General features: G+C 33.9%; 1 protein-coding gene across 2 annotated transcripts in view; it reads left to right on the top strand.

Annotated features, from left to right (window-relative positions):
- The window catches only part of KIFAP3 (kinesin associated protein 3), a 141,523-nt gene that overhangs the window by 62,664 nt on the left and 60,030 nt on the right, over nucleotides 1–18,829 (top strand). For both annotated transcript variants that reach the window (XM_063104396.1, XM_063104397.1), the window contains exon 11: nucleotides 14,539–14,639. In XM_063104396.1, coding sequence (XP_062960466.1) covers nucleotides 14,539–14,639 — 101 coding nt within the window. The remainder of the gene's footprint in view (nucleotides 1–14,538; nucleotides 14,640–18,829) is intronic.

Raw genomic sequence — 18,829 nt, 5'->3', positions numbered from 1 at the left:
TAAATTTATCAGTTTTATCATCTTTCTACTTTGCCACATAGTTTCTTATGTCTGGTAATTTTATGTTACCATCTGAGAGATCTATCATAGCCAATGGTTTCAGCAAATGTGATTACATGCAAATTGACTTGGACCTAGAAATCCTGGCTTTACTTATCTAAGTGTTAGACACGGTCTGTTCAGGTTTTTATGGTGTTGAGTACTTATTTAAAATGTTTAAAGATTTTTTGGCTCGTCTAAGAATCAGATTGTCAAAAAAAATATTCTCTTGCCAAAAATCCTTAAGCCATTTGACCTTGATGTGTCTGAAGAGTTCTTCCTTATGTCAGAATATCCTGGGATGGGTGATGGTGAGGAAATTCCTTGTCATAGTATATTCTTCAGTACCCTGGAGAATGTACTGATGGTGTTTCAAAAGTAATTGAAAAACTAAATTTTCTGAGCTTTTTGTCTGCTGCACCAAGCAAGTATTTTGTTGCATCTCTCAGTTGCTTTGGCTTGGATATTTTGTAAGCTGAGAATTGATTGATATGCTCAAGGACGGTGTTAGCACAGAAGCAAGCATAAATACTCAATTGAAATATGTACTTTGTAAGGGCCTAGTTCATCATAATATAGATTCTTTTGGGGTGGGGGCAGCTGTCCAGTACAGAGATCAAATCAATCCTTGCATAAAGCATAAACATCGTATAGTGACAGAGGCAGTGTTTTACAGAGTGCATACTGAGTAAAAAAAAAAAAAGAAAAAAATGACAGATTTCACAGGAGACTCTTTTGGACAATATTGATTTTATTTACACTTTTTTCCTGTTATGAATGATATTGGTATACATTTTAAATGAGCAATGTGCTTAGTTTTCATGTTGTCTTTCAAAATGTTAACTTAATTTTCAAAAGAATTTAAACTGAAGGGAATAAACCTTATAAAACATATAGGTCTCATTTTACACATGTGAATTTTTGCATTTGTTAAAATAAAAATAGAATAGGTATAGCCAACCTAATGATTAGGCACATTAGGTAATTAGCTGTGAATTATAGGCAACCACAGCTTTCCATTACTCTGCTCTCCTGTAAGTCTTTCCTATCCATTAGGTGATTGTAGGAATTCAGTAATTAGGGCATCAGTTTTCAAACTTCTTAGTCTCAGGGCCCCTTTACATTCTTAAAAATTTATTGAAGACTTCAAAGGGATTTTGTTTATGGGGAGTTATATTTATGGATATTTATTGTATTCAAAATTAAAACTGAGAGAAATTTTAAACATTTATTCATTTTTAAGTAACAAAATAAGCCTGCCACTTGTTAACCTAAATATTTTTATGAAAAATAACTATTTTCCAAAACAAAAATAAATTAGTGAGAAGAGTGGCATTGTTTTTCATTTTTCAATTATTTAAAAGTCAATCAAGGTTAATAGACAACATCTGGCTCTCCTATCTCCCTCAGCAGTCTGTTGTGATGTCATATGTCATGTAGCCTCTGGAAAACTCTTCGACATACTTGTAAGAAATTGAGGGTTTTTTGAAAAGGAAAATATCTTACTAGTATTGTTATGAAAATTGTGTGACTTGGAGGACCTCCTTCAGGGGTCCTTGGACCACATTTTGAAAACCAGTGAGTTAGAGCATTCCTTTAAAGCTTTTAATTTCAATTAAATGCAAACACTTCTGGTAGTAATAATATGCGAGGAGTCTCAAGTTAGCTCAAATCCAGCAAGAAGAAGTATTTGATTTGGCCAAAATATTTTTTCTTGATTTTATATTTGCATGTCTGGGCAGGACCCAAACCCTCCATTCCCTTGGATAATACAATCCTCACTTCCTTTTATTATTAGACAGTTATATTGCCTGCCTTGCCCTTTGGGCATTTAAGTGTTCAACCACTTAACATCTTAGTGAGAATAATTTTTACCAGTTTATTTGGTTCTTTGTGAAGAAGTTGGAGAAAGTATTGCATGGTATGGGAGGGTAGGGATGGAAGACCCTGAGCCTATATAGAGGTACAGCAGCATACAGTAAATTCTGCATAATTAACCAATTTTAAAACTGCCTAGCAATCATACTACATTTTCTTAGTCTGGTCATTCCTAGGTGAGAATTTTATTCCTCTACTTTCTTATGAAAAATTTGATGTCTCTGTCTTCATCCTCATTACCTTATTTTACTGAGAAAGTTGAAACAATCAGAAGAAAACTTCCGTGAGCTCCTATTGCCCCATTTACTCTCCTACCTGTATCTGTGTTTGTACTTTTCCTTCTCTCTCATTATGGATGAACTTACCTCTACTTTGACTGTAGTCCAATACTCCCTCCTGTCCTACTGCCTCTCACCTGTTCAAGGTTCTTGCTCCAGCAAGTCTCTTTTCAGCCCTGCTCATTCATTTTTCCCTCTGTAATGGATTACTCCCATTGCCATACAAATACACTATTATTTCTTCCATCTTAAGAAAGAGTCTTCTTGACTCACATCTTTTTCCCTCCAGCTATCATACCATTTCCCATTTCAGCTCTCCTCAAAAGAGTTGTCTTCATTTCCTGTCTCTACTTGCCCTCCTCCCTTTCATATACATTTATATCCTTTCTCTCTCTCTCTCTCTCTCTCCCTCTCTCTCTCTCTCTCCCTCTCTCCCCATCTCCATCTGTTTCTGTCTCTCTGTCTGCCTGTCCCCTCTTCCTTCTCTCCTTTCTTTCTGTCCCCCTGCTTCCCTGCATTGTTCTACACACACACACTTTTGAATCTTTTCCAATCAGGTTGTCACCCCCACCCCACACTCTCCCCTGACCCCCCACCCCCCCCAACACATTACTCTGGTCCAGTTCCAGTGACCTCCACAATGCTAAATCCATTGGTCAATTCCTAGTACTCACATTACTCCACTTATGCGCAGCATTTGCTACAATTCCCTCCTCTTTTAATTTTTTCCATTTGTTTTCCAGGACACAGAATTCCTATGGTTTTCCTCCTACCTAATTATCTAGTCCTTCTCAATCTCCTTTTCTGCTCCCCCCTCATCTCTTCAATCTCTAAACATTATAATGTGCCCCCCCACCCCAGAGATGACTTCTCTGTCTGTATTTACTCCTGTAGTGATCTCAACCATTCCATTTTAAATACTATACTGATGACTCCCAAAAAGAAACAGAAATATACATAATCCCAACCTCCTCTCTGGTTTCCTTAGCCCAAACATTACCACTTGGATACCTTACTAGCATCTGAGATTTAACATGTTCAAAATTAAGCTCCTGATCTCCACTCTACCCATCACCTAAATTCAATATTTTCACAGTCTTTCACATGTCAATAAAGGATAACTTTATCTTTCTGGTTAACCAGACCAAAACTGGTGGAGTTATTCTTGACTCCTATCTTTTTCCTCCTATCCTACACCAATCTGTCAGATAGTCTAGTCAATTCTATCTTCAAAATATTTGCTACCACCCTGGTCCCAGACATCATCATCTCTTTCCTGATTTAATATAAGCATTCTAACTGGTCTTTGTGCTTCCACCCTTGGCCCACAGTCTCTTCTTAACACAGCACACAGAATGATTCTGTGAAAATTTAAGTTAAATTCTTTTCTGCTCAAAACTCTTCAGTGACTTCCCATCCCACTTAGAGAAAGAGTCAGAGTTACTACAATGGCCTACCAGGGTTTATATGTTCTATTCCATCTCTTCACCTCCATGACTGTATTTTCTAGTACTCTTTCTCTTGTGCTTTCTGCTGAGGGCACATCGGTCTCCTTGCTATTCCTTGAACTCAACAGTCAGCAATACCTTGAACTCAACTCTCTTACGTCAGGACTTTTGCACTTTCTGTTCATTCTGCCTAGAATGTTCTTCCCTAGTTTTTTGTTTGGCTTATTTCCTCATCTCTTTCAGGCCTTGCTCCCTGGTTACCCTATTTAAAATGTTAAGCCCTGATTCCTAATGTTCTCTTTACCTTTTTCCTGTTTTATTTTTCTCTATAGTACTTAATCACCATATAATATATATTTCATATAGTTATCTTTTTTATTATCTCTGTACCACCACCTGTTGCCACCACTCCCCAGGACCCAAAGATCATAAGCTCCATGAAAATAAGGAGTTGTATCAGTTTTATTCCCTCCTATTTTCCCAACACATAGTACAATGCCTGGCACACTGTAGCTCTCCAAAAATATTTGATGGATGGCTAAGTGGATGAATGGATGAAAGGAACACATGCAAGGAATGAACATCAAAAAAGCTGACTTGAGACTTGCCCTCACCCTTTGTTACCTGAGTGACTTTAGGCAAGTCAGTTGATCTTCACTGAGCTTTCTGTCTTATTTAGGAAATTAAGGAATAAAATAGAGCCTATCTCATGGGGTTGTTCTGAGAATCAGAAGAGAGAATAAACATGTATTTATAACTAGAAAGCTCTGTACAAATATTAGTCACAATAAGGAGGAAGGAAAGGAAGGGAAAGACTTGAAGGACTACTAGTTGCCAAATGAGGTATCAGGAGCACAGAAAATGTTTTCTTTACAGTTTTGAGTATTTCCAGGCCTGTTATAGAGAGTTTGTTATAAAATTAAGATAGCATATTAATTTCACTTGTATAACTTTCTTTAGTGAATTGTGTAATTCAGGCCAGGATCTTCTAATATCGTGATACTCAAAGTGTGGTCCACAGATCAATGCTTGGTCTATTTGTTATTGTTTGTTACTGGTCTGTAATGAAATCTGTCCAGAAATTGAAAGTAAGCATTTAGACACACATAGCAGTTTAACCAAATAAGATTATGTCTGCTGAATGTAATAAAAATTTTGGACTTTAATTTTGTATAACTTTTGTTTAATTTCATTTTTATTATACTTTACTAAAGCATTGGTCCTTGACACATTGGGAGAAAAAATTAAAATCTGGCCCTCTCCACAGGTAGTTTGAGAAGCACTGTTCAAATAGATTAAGTGACAGGTTTAATCCTAGATTAGCAAACTGTTCTTTAAAAGTATTGGAAAGTTTGAATAATGGCGAACCCAGTATCACAAATTGCCCTGCCTTGGGATACTTTTTTAGCTCATTTATAAGCAAAGATGAGAATGTTTCCTTAAAAACTGAGGAATTAGTAGTGTTACATACAGATGTTACTAAGCTTTTCTTTATTTATAATAATCGTAATACTATAAATCAAGATTCATAATAAATATTTATCAAGTTCTTAACTTGTGTTAAGCATTTTTCCCATATAATTTATGAACTTACATGCAGGTTAAATAAAAAAGTTAACTAGTTCAGACATTTTTCTTAAAGTTTTCCTTTAATCACTAGAGCCACACTGGTCATTGATACACATATCCACTAGTGTAAAGGTTTGAGCCATAATTTGTCTTGATTCAAATTACTATCTGTATAAATTTTAAATCTCTAAGTGTAAGGGATGTAAGTCAGTGTTAATTTGCATGGCTGGTTTGTTCAGAAACTAACTTTATTGGTTATGACAGGGAAATTGGGATTCCTATATTCAATAGCATATGTCAGGCCTGTCTCACAGTTTCACATGAATCATTTCAAAAGGATCCAAATGTTTAGTCCAAGTAATGTTAGACCATTTGTCTTCATAGGAAGACAAATTAGAGTTTCTAAGGTGTTCCAAATTGATATAAATGTTTCTATATTCTGTGATTAGACCCATACCTGGTTTTGAGAGTAAGAATCGCACCTGATTCATTTTTGTCTAGATTATGTTTAGGTAGTCTGGGTTTCAGGGCATTTTATAGGGCCATAGAAAGATTTCATCAGCATATAGAGAGTCAGACCAGGTCAAGAGTTAAGTGATAAATGTTTGATTTCTTCCAGTTTAGACAAATCTGATTTTCCTTATTGTTGGAGATAGCCAGAGCAGATACTATTGGACTCTAAACTTTGATCACATAGAAATTAAGGGTTATATCCTTTGACCATCTGTCATATGTCCTTAAAAGAAAATTGACAAAGTTAAGTTGTGAATGCCTTTTAAATTCTCCCATAATGTTAAATTCACTTTCTTCACTATATAGTAATATGGCTTAATTTTAAATTTATTAACAGCATCATAAAATGAAGAAGTAAAATTTGTCTTTATTTTGTAAAGAGAACAATATTTTTTGTGATCTTTTCTGACTTGTTTATTAAAAAGTGGAAAAAATCAGAATAATGTATTTTCCAAGCAGGAGGTGTTTTCTATTTTTTTGAAACTAGGTTGCCTTTATGATAGTTTTTTTAAGAAACTTAAAGTAGATTTTTTTTTAAATAACGTTTTTTGGCTTGTTTATTACCAAACTGTTATGGAATTTCGCACATCTGTTTCAGAACCCAGCTCCTTGTAGACTACTATACTTTTTCTTGATTTTAATAGGCCTCATTTATCCTATAAATAAGCCTACATTTTCTTACCTGATCAAGTGAGCAAACAATAGGGGTCAGATGTGGCAAGCACTTTAACAAAAAGCACATGTCTCGCCGTCAGGGTGAGGTAGAGTCATATCAAGATTGCTTGAAGTTATTAATGGCAGTAAAATTTATGCTTCCTCCTGTTTTCCCAATTAAATCAAGAAGCCTTTTTTCTTTAGATTCTTCTATCACCAGCTGGTTCTAATACTGTGTGTGTGTGAATATTGCCTGGGGTGTCTACATTTCTAGATGGTAAAATTTGGCCAAAGCACATTAAGTCAATGATGTTGACCTGTAGGCTAGAAAGCAGTCATTGTGAAAGTCTTTATTTTGGTCCTTATCATTTGTACCACAAGTATGCATATTTTGTAGGGTTTATTACAAGTAAATTGTTGTAGTATTCTCTGGATGTAATAAAAGGACTCTACAGACAAGGTAATAAAGTAATTGAAGATGTTGAAAAATAAGCTACATACCAAAACATATGGTTGTACTAGTAAAAAAGAATAAAAATTCATCAAAAGTGTTGGATAGTAGAACTTAGTGAATTGCTATCAATGTCCAGAGCTATTTAGCTTAATAGTATATTTAAAATTGCAGTTTCTCATAGTTTTAAAAGTAAATTGGACACAAAAATTATTTATGAACCATCATATCACAAAATATTGTCATACTTAATGTTTTCAGACTGATCATTCAACCTATAAATTGTCATTTTTCCTCCTTAACTCTGTTGCTTAACTCAGTTGCTTAACAACTGTTGGTTTTTATCTATTCATCTCAGATCTTTGTTAGATTTGACTGTGGACAAATCTATTATAAAATGGAAGATCATACAGTATAATTGCAGTTTTAAAAATTGGTCTCTCCACATTCAAGTTTAAACTAAGGCTATCTAATCATTGTGGGTGTATGTCTACAGTATATGCTCTAATAAGTTAAGCATGAGATTATATGGAAACATGTATCAAAGATGTTCTAATATACCTTCAGTATGTTTTTAGTATGTTTTGATGTAGTCAATATATATGTTCAGTAATTGGTGAAATTTTTTTTACTTGATGTTTTTTGCCTTTGTTTTCATTATATTGATAGGGTTTTAAGGTCTCTAATTCCATAGTAAACAAAGTCACCTGTGATTTTTGAAGCATGTTGTATTCATATAGACTTTCTAAGGGTACCATATCGCCTTAATGCTCTATTCTAATATAGGTGTGCTTATATTCCCACTTCTCTTATCCTTGCATGGAGCCTTTGTGACTTCAAAGGGAGTGTTCTACTTTGAACGAAGACATGGGGTATAGAAGGGAACAGGAATCTGACTAATGATGTGGCCCATAACTTGTGTTCTCACCCTGTTTTCACAAAGTATTGGACTGGGTCTACTGCAGAAGCAGAAATTTGGCTTTAAGTTTTGGTATTTAGAACTCATATTTCTGCTTGACTGAATTGTGAATGGAAAATCCCAAGTGTCTTACAAAATTAGTAGCTGAATGGTGTTTTTACTAATCACTTCAGAGATGAAAAAACTGAAGACATTTTAAAATTCAAAACTTAGCATGTGTTTTGCCCTTTAATTGTCAGAAAATCGATCAGGATAGCAGCCTAGAGAGCTGATTTTTTTCCTTTTTCAGCTGCTCCAGCTGAAATACAGCAGTAAATTTCTCTAAAAAGAAAAAAAAGAGTCAATGTTTCTTATAAACTCTTGAATGTACTTTACAAGTGCAATAATTCCCACAAAATCAGTTACTGGAGTTAATGACCAGTTTGTTAAGGCATTAACTGCCCTCAGCTGGGAATGACCAATTTTGGGGAAATGGCTGCACAAATGCTAAGATAATTCAGTAACACTTTCAAATAATGATCCAGCTAATTAACGGTGAATTCCTGTGGAAATCCTATCGAAGTACTTATGACCTCTGCATTTAATAGCCAGTGAATTCATCATGATTCATGTTTATTACCGTAAATACCAAAGGAATCATAATGACTAGGCCATTTTTTTCCACTCTGCCCTTATTACTTGAACAGATTTGACTAATCCACCTCTAGTCATTAAGGACCTAGTTCTCAAAGTATTCAGTCTTTTCAGTGCTCTGCTCAAAATTCACAGAGCCTTTGGTCCTATGCCAGCATACTGACTGTTGGCAGCCTGTTTTTACTTGGGATACCATTAGAGAATAATTGATGTCTATAAGTCTTAAAGGAGCCCTTTTGAAATGCCTGCCATTTGTAGGATGTAGCGGAATCATAGCTGGCTAGCTAAGTTTATGGCTTCTAGTCACGAATTCTTATGGGAAAATCATACCCTCCAAACCTCATTTCTTATAGGAATTTGTTTAGGGTATATAGGATTTTTTTTCTCGAGTTTTATTTTGTAGGAATTCAGATATCCTCTCTTCCAGTGAATGAAAAACACTATTTAACTTATAATAAAAGATAAGCTCTTAATTTTACTTGGTCCATTTAATGTCTCTAATGGCTGTTTATTGCTATGTGATCTGCAAATTAGCCGTTAAGTAATAATAATAAATGTTGGCTGCCAAAGAGCCTTTACTTTCTGTGCACAGCTGTGTTTGAATAGACGAATTCAGGCCATTTCCATACATCTTCACACTCCAGGTATGCACTTTTGTCCTAAAATGCCTTGTGCTTTTGTTGTAGCTGTCGGATATCTGTTAGATGCCGTAATGTTATAGGCTGCATTTTTATCAAGCAATTAATCATTTATATAATCATTTATGGTTCAATGAATAGGATACCTGTGGTTTATATATTGTAGTCTTCATTCATGTATTGCAATTCTTTAGAGGATTAAGGAAATATGTGATTTGTAACAGTAGAATATGAACTAGAATCCTCATAACATGGGTAACAAGACTATTATAAAACATTTACTTTTTTTTCTGAATAAAAGGACAAATGCCAATTTATATCTTTTTTCATTCCCTAAGTAAACACAAAAAGGAGAAAAGTTAATTTTATAGGTATTTGTAAATGAATTGCTTGAATTCTAGGACAACATTTACTCAGAAAAAACCCAGAAGACACATTAGCAACTTGGGTTATTAGATAGACCTCTGAATACAGTATTATAGTCCCTCAGATCTGTCCTCACCTCCATTCGCACTCTTTCCTCAGGGAAAAAAGATCTCTTTGGCAGCGCTAGTTGTATTCCAGTTTCTTTTGTTCGGTTGTGCTCGGCCTAAATATGGGGGGAAACACCTCTGCTTATATCGGTTTTATTTGTCTAGAACATGCTGTTTAAAGGTAAATGAAGCAGGGTAGTTAATTGTGAGGTTTGTCTTCAGTGTTCTCGGACTTTTGTCCTTTCATCTACATGGTAGTTCAACACCTCCATTACCATTGTCCACTCTAGGAGTGAAAGTTAAGTTCCATCATAAATAAGGAGGCATCAGGCCGATCCCCTGGCGCACTCGGGAGAGTGCGGCGCTGGGAGCGCGGCGACGCTCCTGCCACGGGTTCGGATCCTATATAGGAATGGCCCGTGCGCTCACTGGCTGAGTGCCGGTCACGAAAAAGACAAAAAAATAAATAAATAAACAAGGAGGCATGGAAGAAGGAGGAGAGAGTCACAATGTGTGTGGGGGGTGGAGAGCGGGTCATTTTCTTTTCTCAAGGTTTTTTTTTTTTTTCATTAAGGAATTCATAACTATAAAAATGAGAGAATGATGACAGGTACTAGACACGGGTCACTGAGTGGAGTCCCGGGTGTAAGATGACTCTTCTAAGCAGAGTTTTATAGGAAAATAACTAGGTGGAAGGACAAGTGGCTCAGCCACAAGCTGAAAGTATACCTCTGAACCTTGTCTAGCTCATCTTAGACAAATTTTGGCCGCCTCTCAAACCTACTTTATTGTTAACTACAGTTCTAGTCTTGAAGATAGAAAAACACAAAGCAGTATGTATAGTAGGAACACGTGTAAAACAAGAAATGTTATTATCAACATGATGATGATAATAAGAAATTGTATTTATTGAATTTGTTTATTGTGTCAGACTCGGTGCTAATTGCTTTACCATGCGTCTCTCACCTAATCCTCATGTAACAACCTTTTGAGGTAGGGACAGTTATTATCCCATTTTTATAGATGAAGAAACTGAAGCACAGAACTTAATATTCACAAGGCCAAATAGCTAATGAGTGGCAGAGCCACGAATTGAATCCAAGCAGTCTGCCTCCAGAGCCTGAGCTTTTAACCACAGTGTCTACTGCTTCTTTCTACCACTCTACCTACTTTTTAAGCATATAGCACCTTGTTTTTCTCATAAAATCACTGATTGATAGTAGTTATTGTCCAATTTAGTGAAAGTGAGTTTCAGAGCTTAAGCTGCTATAGGTCTAGTCCCCAAAGTTGCTTAGAGGATAATGCAATTTACCTCTGTCAAGAACTTCCTTTATCCATTGGGTCCTAATGTATGTGGGAACAGGTCCTCTGAGAAATCCAATTGCATTTCTATATTTCATCTCCTCTCTTCTTCTCTACTACCAATTTTCTCACCCTCTCCTCCAAGAGTCCCAGATCCAAGAGATCCTTTTCTAGGTGCATGTCCTTCCTGTATTGTGCCCTAAGGAATGATGATGATAATTTATATTTATTTAGCATTATTGATTTGACTCTGCTGCCTCCTGGAAGTCTTAGTGGAAAGTAGATTCATGAGCTTTATAGTCAGACCTCGGTTTGAATACCAGATTTATACCTGTATTTCCTTAGTGAATAACATTGCCTCATCGCTAAATCAAAGATAATACCTATCTATTCAATTGTTATAAGGGGTAAATGAGAAAATATATGCTGAACATGTAAGGGGAACAATACCATTTTTTGTTTAATTCTTTCTCTCCCCTTTTCTCAAAGAATTGTGTTGTTAGAAAGATTGATTGTTCATAGCTCTGTGTCCTTAGAGCTTCTGCTTTCTTCAGTCCTTTAGTTTTCAGCAAACTTGTAGGTATGTTAATCATTTTAGATAACTCTTATAGGAAATTAGGGACATGTTCAGAGGTTTTGTTTTGTTTTGTTTTGTTTTGTTTTTCTTTGTTTGTTAATGGAGGAAAACACATAGAGAAGAATTAGAAAAGGTATGGGAGAACTGCAAGGAGCTTTCACCTTTGGCCATGAGAGAGAAGAGAAAAGGAGAAAGAAAGCACACAAGAGCAGAATTAAGACTGGCTGTGGAATCAATCATCCTACTTATTGAAACTAGACATTTAGTTTTGTTGTGTAGAAGTAATATAAATTAATTTTATGTCTGACATCTCTTTTTTATATGTTTTTCATCTGCTTATGAGAAATCATTCTAGTTTTAGGATTCTTCTTAATACTTTCTATTAACACATACCCTTTGAAAGCTGTATATATTATTAACTCTGGAGGACCTTTCTTGTTACCCTTTTAATGGAGTGCATATCTCTTAAAGGCAAGTCAGTCTTTCCTTTCCCCTTGCATGAATGATGTACCACCTAAAGGTACTGCTTTTTAGAATCCTTTCATTGACACCAGCAGGCAGAGTCTCCTGGAGCATAGAATAGCTTTCTGTATCATTCCTGGCCCCACGTTGAATGTTATTGTTTGATTATTTACTTTGATGTTGAAGGATCTTTTATATTTGTTGATTTCTCTTTTTTCTTTTACCATTTAGTAAGTTGGGAAATTTGGAATCCTACTTTTCAGTGAATCCATTACACAGAGAAAATATCTTCAAGTAATATTTTGTAAAAAAAATATGTAAGACTAGAACTTACCCACAGCTGAATGACAGATAGAAAATAACTAGAATAGCAGGGAAAGAAAGACTTGCCTTCAGAAGATTTAAAAGTATCCTCAGTCCCTAAGCAAAAAAACTGAATACTGTGAAGTACAGTAGGACCGAAACCTAAGGAATGCTTACCTCCTTTGGGAATAAAGTTGAAATTTTTTGTTTTTCATCTGCATATCATGAAAACCTGTATAAAGTTATGTTTTCCTATGGCAAGTGTGCTTTTTACTAGAATAAGTGTAAACGAATGCCTTCAACTTGCTCAACAACTTATGGTGGTTGATTGCAACCAATACTTTGTAGCAAGTGTTTATTTTTCTCTAAGCTTTAGATTCCTCATCTGAAACGTAGGGATGATAAGACCTATTTGACAGATTGTTTTGAAGATTCAGTGCCATGTAGCCTATATGACTCTTGATATGTGGTAAATGCTTAATAAATGATTATTATCAGCCAATCAACAATTATTTATTAAGTATCTACTTTGTGCAAGTTTCTATTCTTAGGGCTGGGAATAATGCAGTAAATAAAGTTCTTGCTTTCCTAGAGCTTATGTTAGATGAAAAGAATTGTATATCAGGTGATAAGCAAGTACAAAGTAAAGTTGTGAGATAAAGGATCACTATATGTTTTACTTACTTTTAAAAGACCTCTGGAAACTCCTTAAAATACTTTTGTCTCAAATATGAAGCTCTTGTAGAACTAGTGATTTCTTTGACTAAATGTGTTTATTTCTTCAATTTTCACCTGTAAATATTAAAAATAGAATTAATCAGAGATATTTATTGAGCAACTTTCATGTTCTGTGCTTAGATTTGTGAGAATACCAAAGTTTCTGTCCTCTAAAGAATTTCTAACTACTTTGAGAAGATATGCCTGATGTGAAAAAATTCAGTAAGAATATAAAAACTGGGGAAGAAGATATAACAACCACAATTACTTGAAGTTGATTCGACAAGCAAACAGAAAGGACATTGTTGGGGGGGAGGGGGAGAGGGGGAGGGAGGGAGGTTTTGGTGATGTGGAGCAATAATCAGCCGCAATGTATATTGAAAAAATAAAATTAAAAAAAAAAAGAATATAAAAACAAAAATATCTAAAAGAACACTAAGTATTTTAATAATTTTATACTGTGGTAAACACAAGGTTAAAGGTTCTGAATGTATCCTCCATGTTGAAATATATTTTTAAATTTTTTGGTCTATTATTTATCAACTAAATTCACTTACATGCTTGATTTTTTAAAACTCAAAATGTCTTCAAGGATTTCTCATATCCCAGAATTTTCAAAAAGCATATTGTTTTTGAATACACTGAACAACTTTACTAGCTCCAGTTTTGTCACCAACTTTGAGATCATAAATAGGATCTGGAAGCAGGTAGAAGGATAACATGACGTATTAAAGTTCCATTTCATTTGTCAAATCTACTATATGCCAGTTGCTTTTCTTTTTTTCAGTATCAATGTGTATAAAATTGGAGTAATCTTACCTCAGAAGTTCGGAGACATTCCTTAGACCATACTTAGTTAATAGCCTTTAGCTTTTATAGTCTTTTTTTTTTTATGTTACAAATGCTATTCTACTTCTTTTATCGTTTTGATGATTTTTCCAGCTTCTGATTCATATCAATCAAATATACTTTTTTTAATTACTGCGTTTATCATTCCACAAAATCATTTTCTGTGGCCCTTTACCAATTTCTCACTAACCCCACCTCCACCTCCCACTTTTCTACCTCTGGTGACATCAGTTCCATTCTCTCCTTTTGAAAGTTCAAAGAATTATTGTTATTGTTATAACTCTCTTTCTTTTTTTGTTTGTTTGTTTGTTTTTATCTCCCAATTATGAATGAAGACATGCAGTATCTATCTGTGCCTGGCTTATTTCACTGAACATAATTTTTTCTAAGTTCATCCATGTTACTGCAAATGACAGAATTTCATCTTTTCACTATTTCTTATACATCATTACTGTCTTAATCACATGTTTTGATAAAATATGTGATTAATATAAAACTGAATTAATCACATATTTTGATAAAACAGTAAGGGTGAGGAGGCCAATGACCCAATCTACTTTATACTGGGCTACTGAAAATGAGAGTTTTCAGGATTGTGGTTAAGTTTTTTTTCTCTTTTTTTTCAGAAATATACCTTGAAAAGTAGGCATTCTGTTTTGGAAATTAGCAATGTTTCACAGATAAACATGAGTATGTTCCAAACTTTTGATTTGAAAAGGAGAGCTCAAAATCTTTAATAGTTTTAGTGTATTAATTTGATTATGTTATACCAGACACATAAACACACACACACTCACACACACTCACCACCTTATCCATGATTTTATATTCCTAGGCAATGAAAACTGCAAACAAATAGCAATGTGTGTTCTTTACCACATAAGCATGGATGACCGCTTCAAATCAATGTTTGCATACACTGACTGTATACCACAGGTAAGTGGTTTAAGTGTTTTTAGAAAAACATTTAAGAAGTATATATATTTTTCACTTTCTTTTGATTTGTCAGATCTCCTTTTCCTTAAAAAAAATTCTCTTCTTATTAATAATATAAATTTGTTATAGAAAATTAAGAATGTACAGAACTATGTAAGAATGAAAATAACTTACTATTTCCCCCAGAGGTGGCTATTTAACATTTTGGTACACTTCTTTCCATATATTGAAAAAATAATATATTGGAATTATATGGTCTATGTAATTTTTATATATTGCCTTATATACTTAATAGATCATAAGTATACTCCCATGTCATTGAACATTCTTCAAAAATTATTTCTAGTGGTTGTGTAATATCCCATTGTATGGATGTACTGTAATTTAAATATTGTTAAATTGTATGTTTATATTTTCTTTCCAATGTATCACATAAAAATATATGTAAGCAAATTAAAATGATGTGGAATAAACATTGTACTCGTAAATGTTTATTCTAATCTCTGAATTTTTCTTTAAGTTCCTAAATTAAAACGAATAGGTCAAAAGATGTGAACACTTGTGTCTTTGACACATTTTGGCCAAATTTCCTTGTAAGAAGGCATAAGTTTATATTTCCAACTAGCATTTCACTTTTAACAAGACTGGACATTATCATTTCTCTAAAAATGTGCTCTTTTATTACTTGTTTTTATGTGCATTTTCATGAATTTTGGTGAGGCTGAACATTTTTTCATGTGTTTATTATCCATATTCTGTTATAGATTATTCATCCATATCCCTTGCCAATTTTTCCATTGGCATGTTAACATTTTTATTATTGATAAGATTTAATAAAATTGATAAATAAATAGCTATCTTAACTCTTTCTCATGTTACAAATACTTCCCAAGTTTGTCACTTGCCTTTTAATTTTGTTTATGGTTGATACTTTTAAATGCTTTGCATCCTGTGATGGGAAAATTCTTCATCAAAATTCTTTTGCTTTTGTAGCACTGTTCTCAAGAAAGATTTTTGCTATGACTCAGTTGCTTGATGTATTTCATATGTTTATTCTGTTTATCTTGAAGGAGTTTACCGATTTTTTTTTTTTTTTACATGGACTATGTTATAAGAGTAGAGGTTCCATACATATATGATTTTACTTTTAGGGAATTTACATGCATAGAATCACTGCTGTGTTATCAGTCTCTACCAAACCCAGATCCACTAATCTGAATATCTGATGATTGGAATCCTGGTTGGGCTAACTTTTAATATCACATTATTTTTTATAAAATAGTTTTCTAAAATAGAAGAAGCAAAATTGGAAGATGTATAATATACAATGAAAATAACACTTTAAAAAACACTTTAGAAAAACATGACTAAGTCATACTCATTAAAGTAATTTCTCTTAAGACTCCCACCACACAATTTGTTAGCCTTATGTGAGTTATTAAATGCTTCTTACTTGAAAAATAACTAATATGTAATAAAAATTAGACCATAATTTCTCTTCTTACTAACTCTAACTGACCGTCCTTCTATTCATTCCAAATTAGTGAAACAGTACCAAAATTGAATTAGTTATTCCAAGATTTTTAACAATTTCCTACATGCAATTAAAAATTTGATAATCTCTCAAGGATAATTTCTTAGCCTTTTTATATCAGGGGATGAACTAACTATACTGGTTTACAGATAATAGACATCCCTGAAAGAATATTCAGTACATCTTATCTAATAAGGCAGGGCTTCTTATAGCGATAACGCATGTCAGACTGTAGCCAATGCAAAGTGCAATCAAACTCTTTGTCAAACAAGTTTTCAATAAAAGAGTAGCCATGTCAAAGGGAGATTACAGGTGATTTACTGCAGTCTCACTCCATATGTTCTAAAGGTTTCTGCTTTGCAGTTTCAAAGGGTGTTCCTTTTCTGATCCCATTTAATGTCAGAACTCCATTGACTACAGGATATGAATTGGAAAGCAGCCAAAAAAGGATAATATTCTTGGCAAGATTGACTATTTTTATCCAGATTTAGATTTTTTAAGAGAATAACATTAAGTAAAAGAGAAGGTATGAATGTATACATTGAATTTTGAATTTGGAGTTATTTTACTCTTTTAGGATGTATAATCTCATACATAAAATATAAAACTTTATTTTAAATAAAAGAACCAGAAATAAGAGCCTGTTTAGTATACTTTTTAGACATTGTTGTTGCAATTTAAAACTTCATGTAGAAAGTTCTCCCATTCCTTTTCAAGAACAATATTCATGCATGTTTTCTCCAGACAATTTTCTTAACATCAAACATGTCTGCAGTGGAGTTTTCAGAACATTTATAATCTACATTTCATGAACAGAATTTTTCAAAACTCATTCAGTGGTCAAAGTTTTTTCTGTTTTGTTTGTTTGTTTGTTTGTTTCCTTTTTTTCTTTTTGAAATTTCAGGTTTTATGGGAATAGTGAGGTTATCTTACCAAATTATGTTGTAAGCCTCTTGAAGCTTTTTAGTATAAAGTAGTATTTTGTGAAAACCAAAGGATACTCTGGAATATATTTGTTCCTAAAGTGCCATCCAGCCTATAACTTGTACTTCAATTCACAGTGCCTAATTTTGACATATTTAGGGAAAAATTGATTTGATTTGATTGCTACCCAGTACCAAGTTCATTGCAAAATAAAAGAATCATGGAAAGTAAATCAAACATTAAATGAAATTTATAAGTTTCCTTTAGGAATTAAAAAAACACTCTTGCAGAGTTATTGACTACTCAAAGAAATGTTTGTAATGCTATAAGGCTTTGAACGCATTTGTGACAGCACCTGATTAACCTACTTATTAAAAAAGCCATATCTAGAGTTGGAATGTCTTAAAGTTAACGTAATATTCAGTTCTCTTTGAAATTATGCACATTAATTTTTGTTTAGTAAAGATCTTTAGGTATTACACATACATTTTTCAAAGAGAAGCCCCAAATTACTTTGAAGGTAGGAAGGCAATGGCTTGGAGTAATTTATATTCATTTCATTATCAAAAAAAATATGGAGTACGGTCATATTCTTTAATTACCTTACATAATATATGTAAAGGAGCTTTATAAATTGTAAATCACTATACAAAAAAAGTAAGGTACTCAAGTCATTTTCATCATTTTGGACCAATTTATAATCCAGTTTATAGACTGTCCTTTTGTATGTGTTTTCTAGAATAAACCTGTAATTAGAGTTCAGTTTTAGAAACTATTTAACATCCAGGGTTGCTGATTATATATACAACATGCCTCATAATCTATCCCAATATTATATTGCTTTGCTCCCTTTGTACTTTGATGCCTCTAATTATCCAAGGTATTCTAATTTTTTTCCCTATTATATCACTATTCTGCAAAATCTGGGGGCCAGGTCAATTCTAATTTCTTTATACATAATCTTAATGGTCTCAGTGGGTGGATTGTTTCAGGTAAGCATACTTGGGGATAACCAGGAGTTAATGGTTGTATTCCAATAATAGTTAAAAGTACACATTAACAGTTCATTGTTATTTAGACCTCTGAGATGTATGTTTTGTTTAAATAGGTGCAAATGCCATCCAGATGCTTATAAAAGTATTTATTGGTAATAGAATGGCCAATCAAAGTGCATGGTTAGGTAGTGATGTCATGGTGTTATTTAATATTTTACTCTAGAACAGTGTGCAAGAATCTTCATAGTGATCCACATGTTTTCCACTGCAGTTGTCCTATTTGGCCCCTCTTTGATCTACATGTTTCTTTTTAGCTGAATGCTGGTAAACGTCCTTTCTGACAGCCCCCTTTGCTCTTGCCTGCCATTATCTGCAGAAGTTCAGAAACCAGAGCATCACTTCAAACAGGAGAGTTAGGGAGTAGCCAGTCAGAAGAGATTCCTGAGGCGTGCAAAGTTCTGGCATAATCATTCAAAGATGTTTGGTTAGGGGGAGGGGGTGGTAGAGGTGTATGTGAATACAGAGAGCTGTGGGGGTTGGCCTCTGGTCACTGGTAAATAAGTGAAGTCAGGTGCCAGAGAGTCTAGACACAGTGATTTCAGTTGTGGGTCTTTGGTATCTGATACTCAATATGGGACTTGTCTGATTGAACACTATTGCCTCTTCATTGCACAGGCTGAAGCCCTTTCAGTGCTTTCCTGTTAAATCAGTAAAAGATGACAATGGATATAGGTTAA

The sequence above is a fragment of the Cynocephalus volans genome, chromosome 8, assembly GCF_027409185.1.
Source record: "Cynocephalus volans isolate mCynVol1 chromosome 8, mCynVol1.pri, whole genome shotgun sequence".
Classification (NCBI taxonomy): Eukaryota; Metazoa; Chordata; class Mammalia; order Dermoptera; family Cynocephalidae; genus Cynocephalus; species Cynocephalus volans.
The sequence above is the reverse complement of the archived record's forward strand: the minus strand, read 5'-3'. Positions and strand labels throughout refer to the sequence as shown.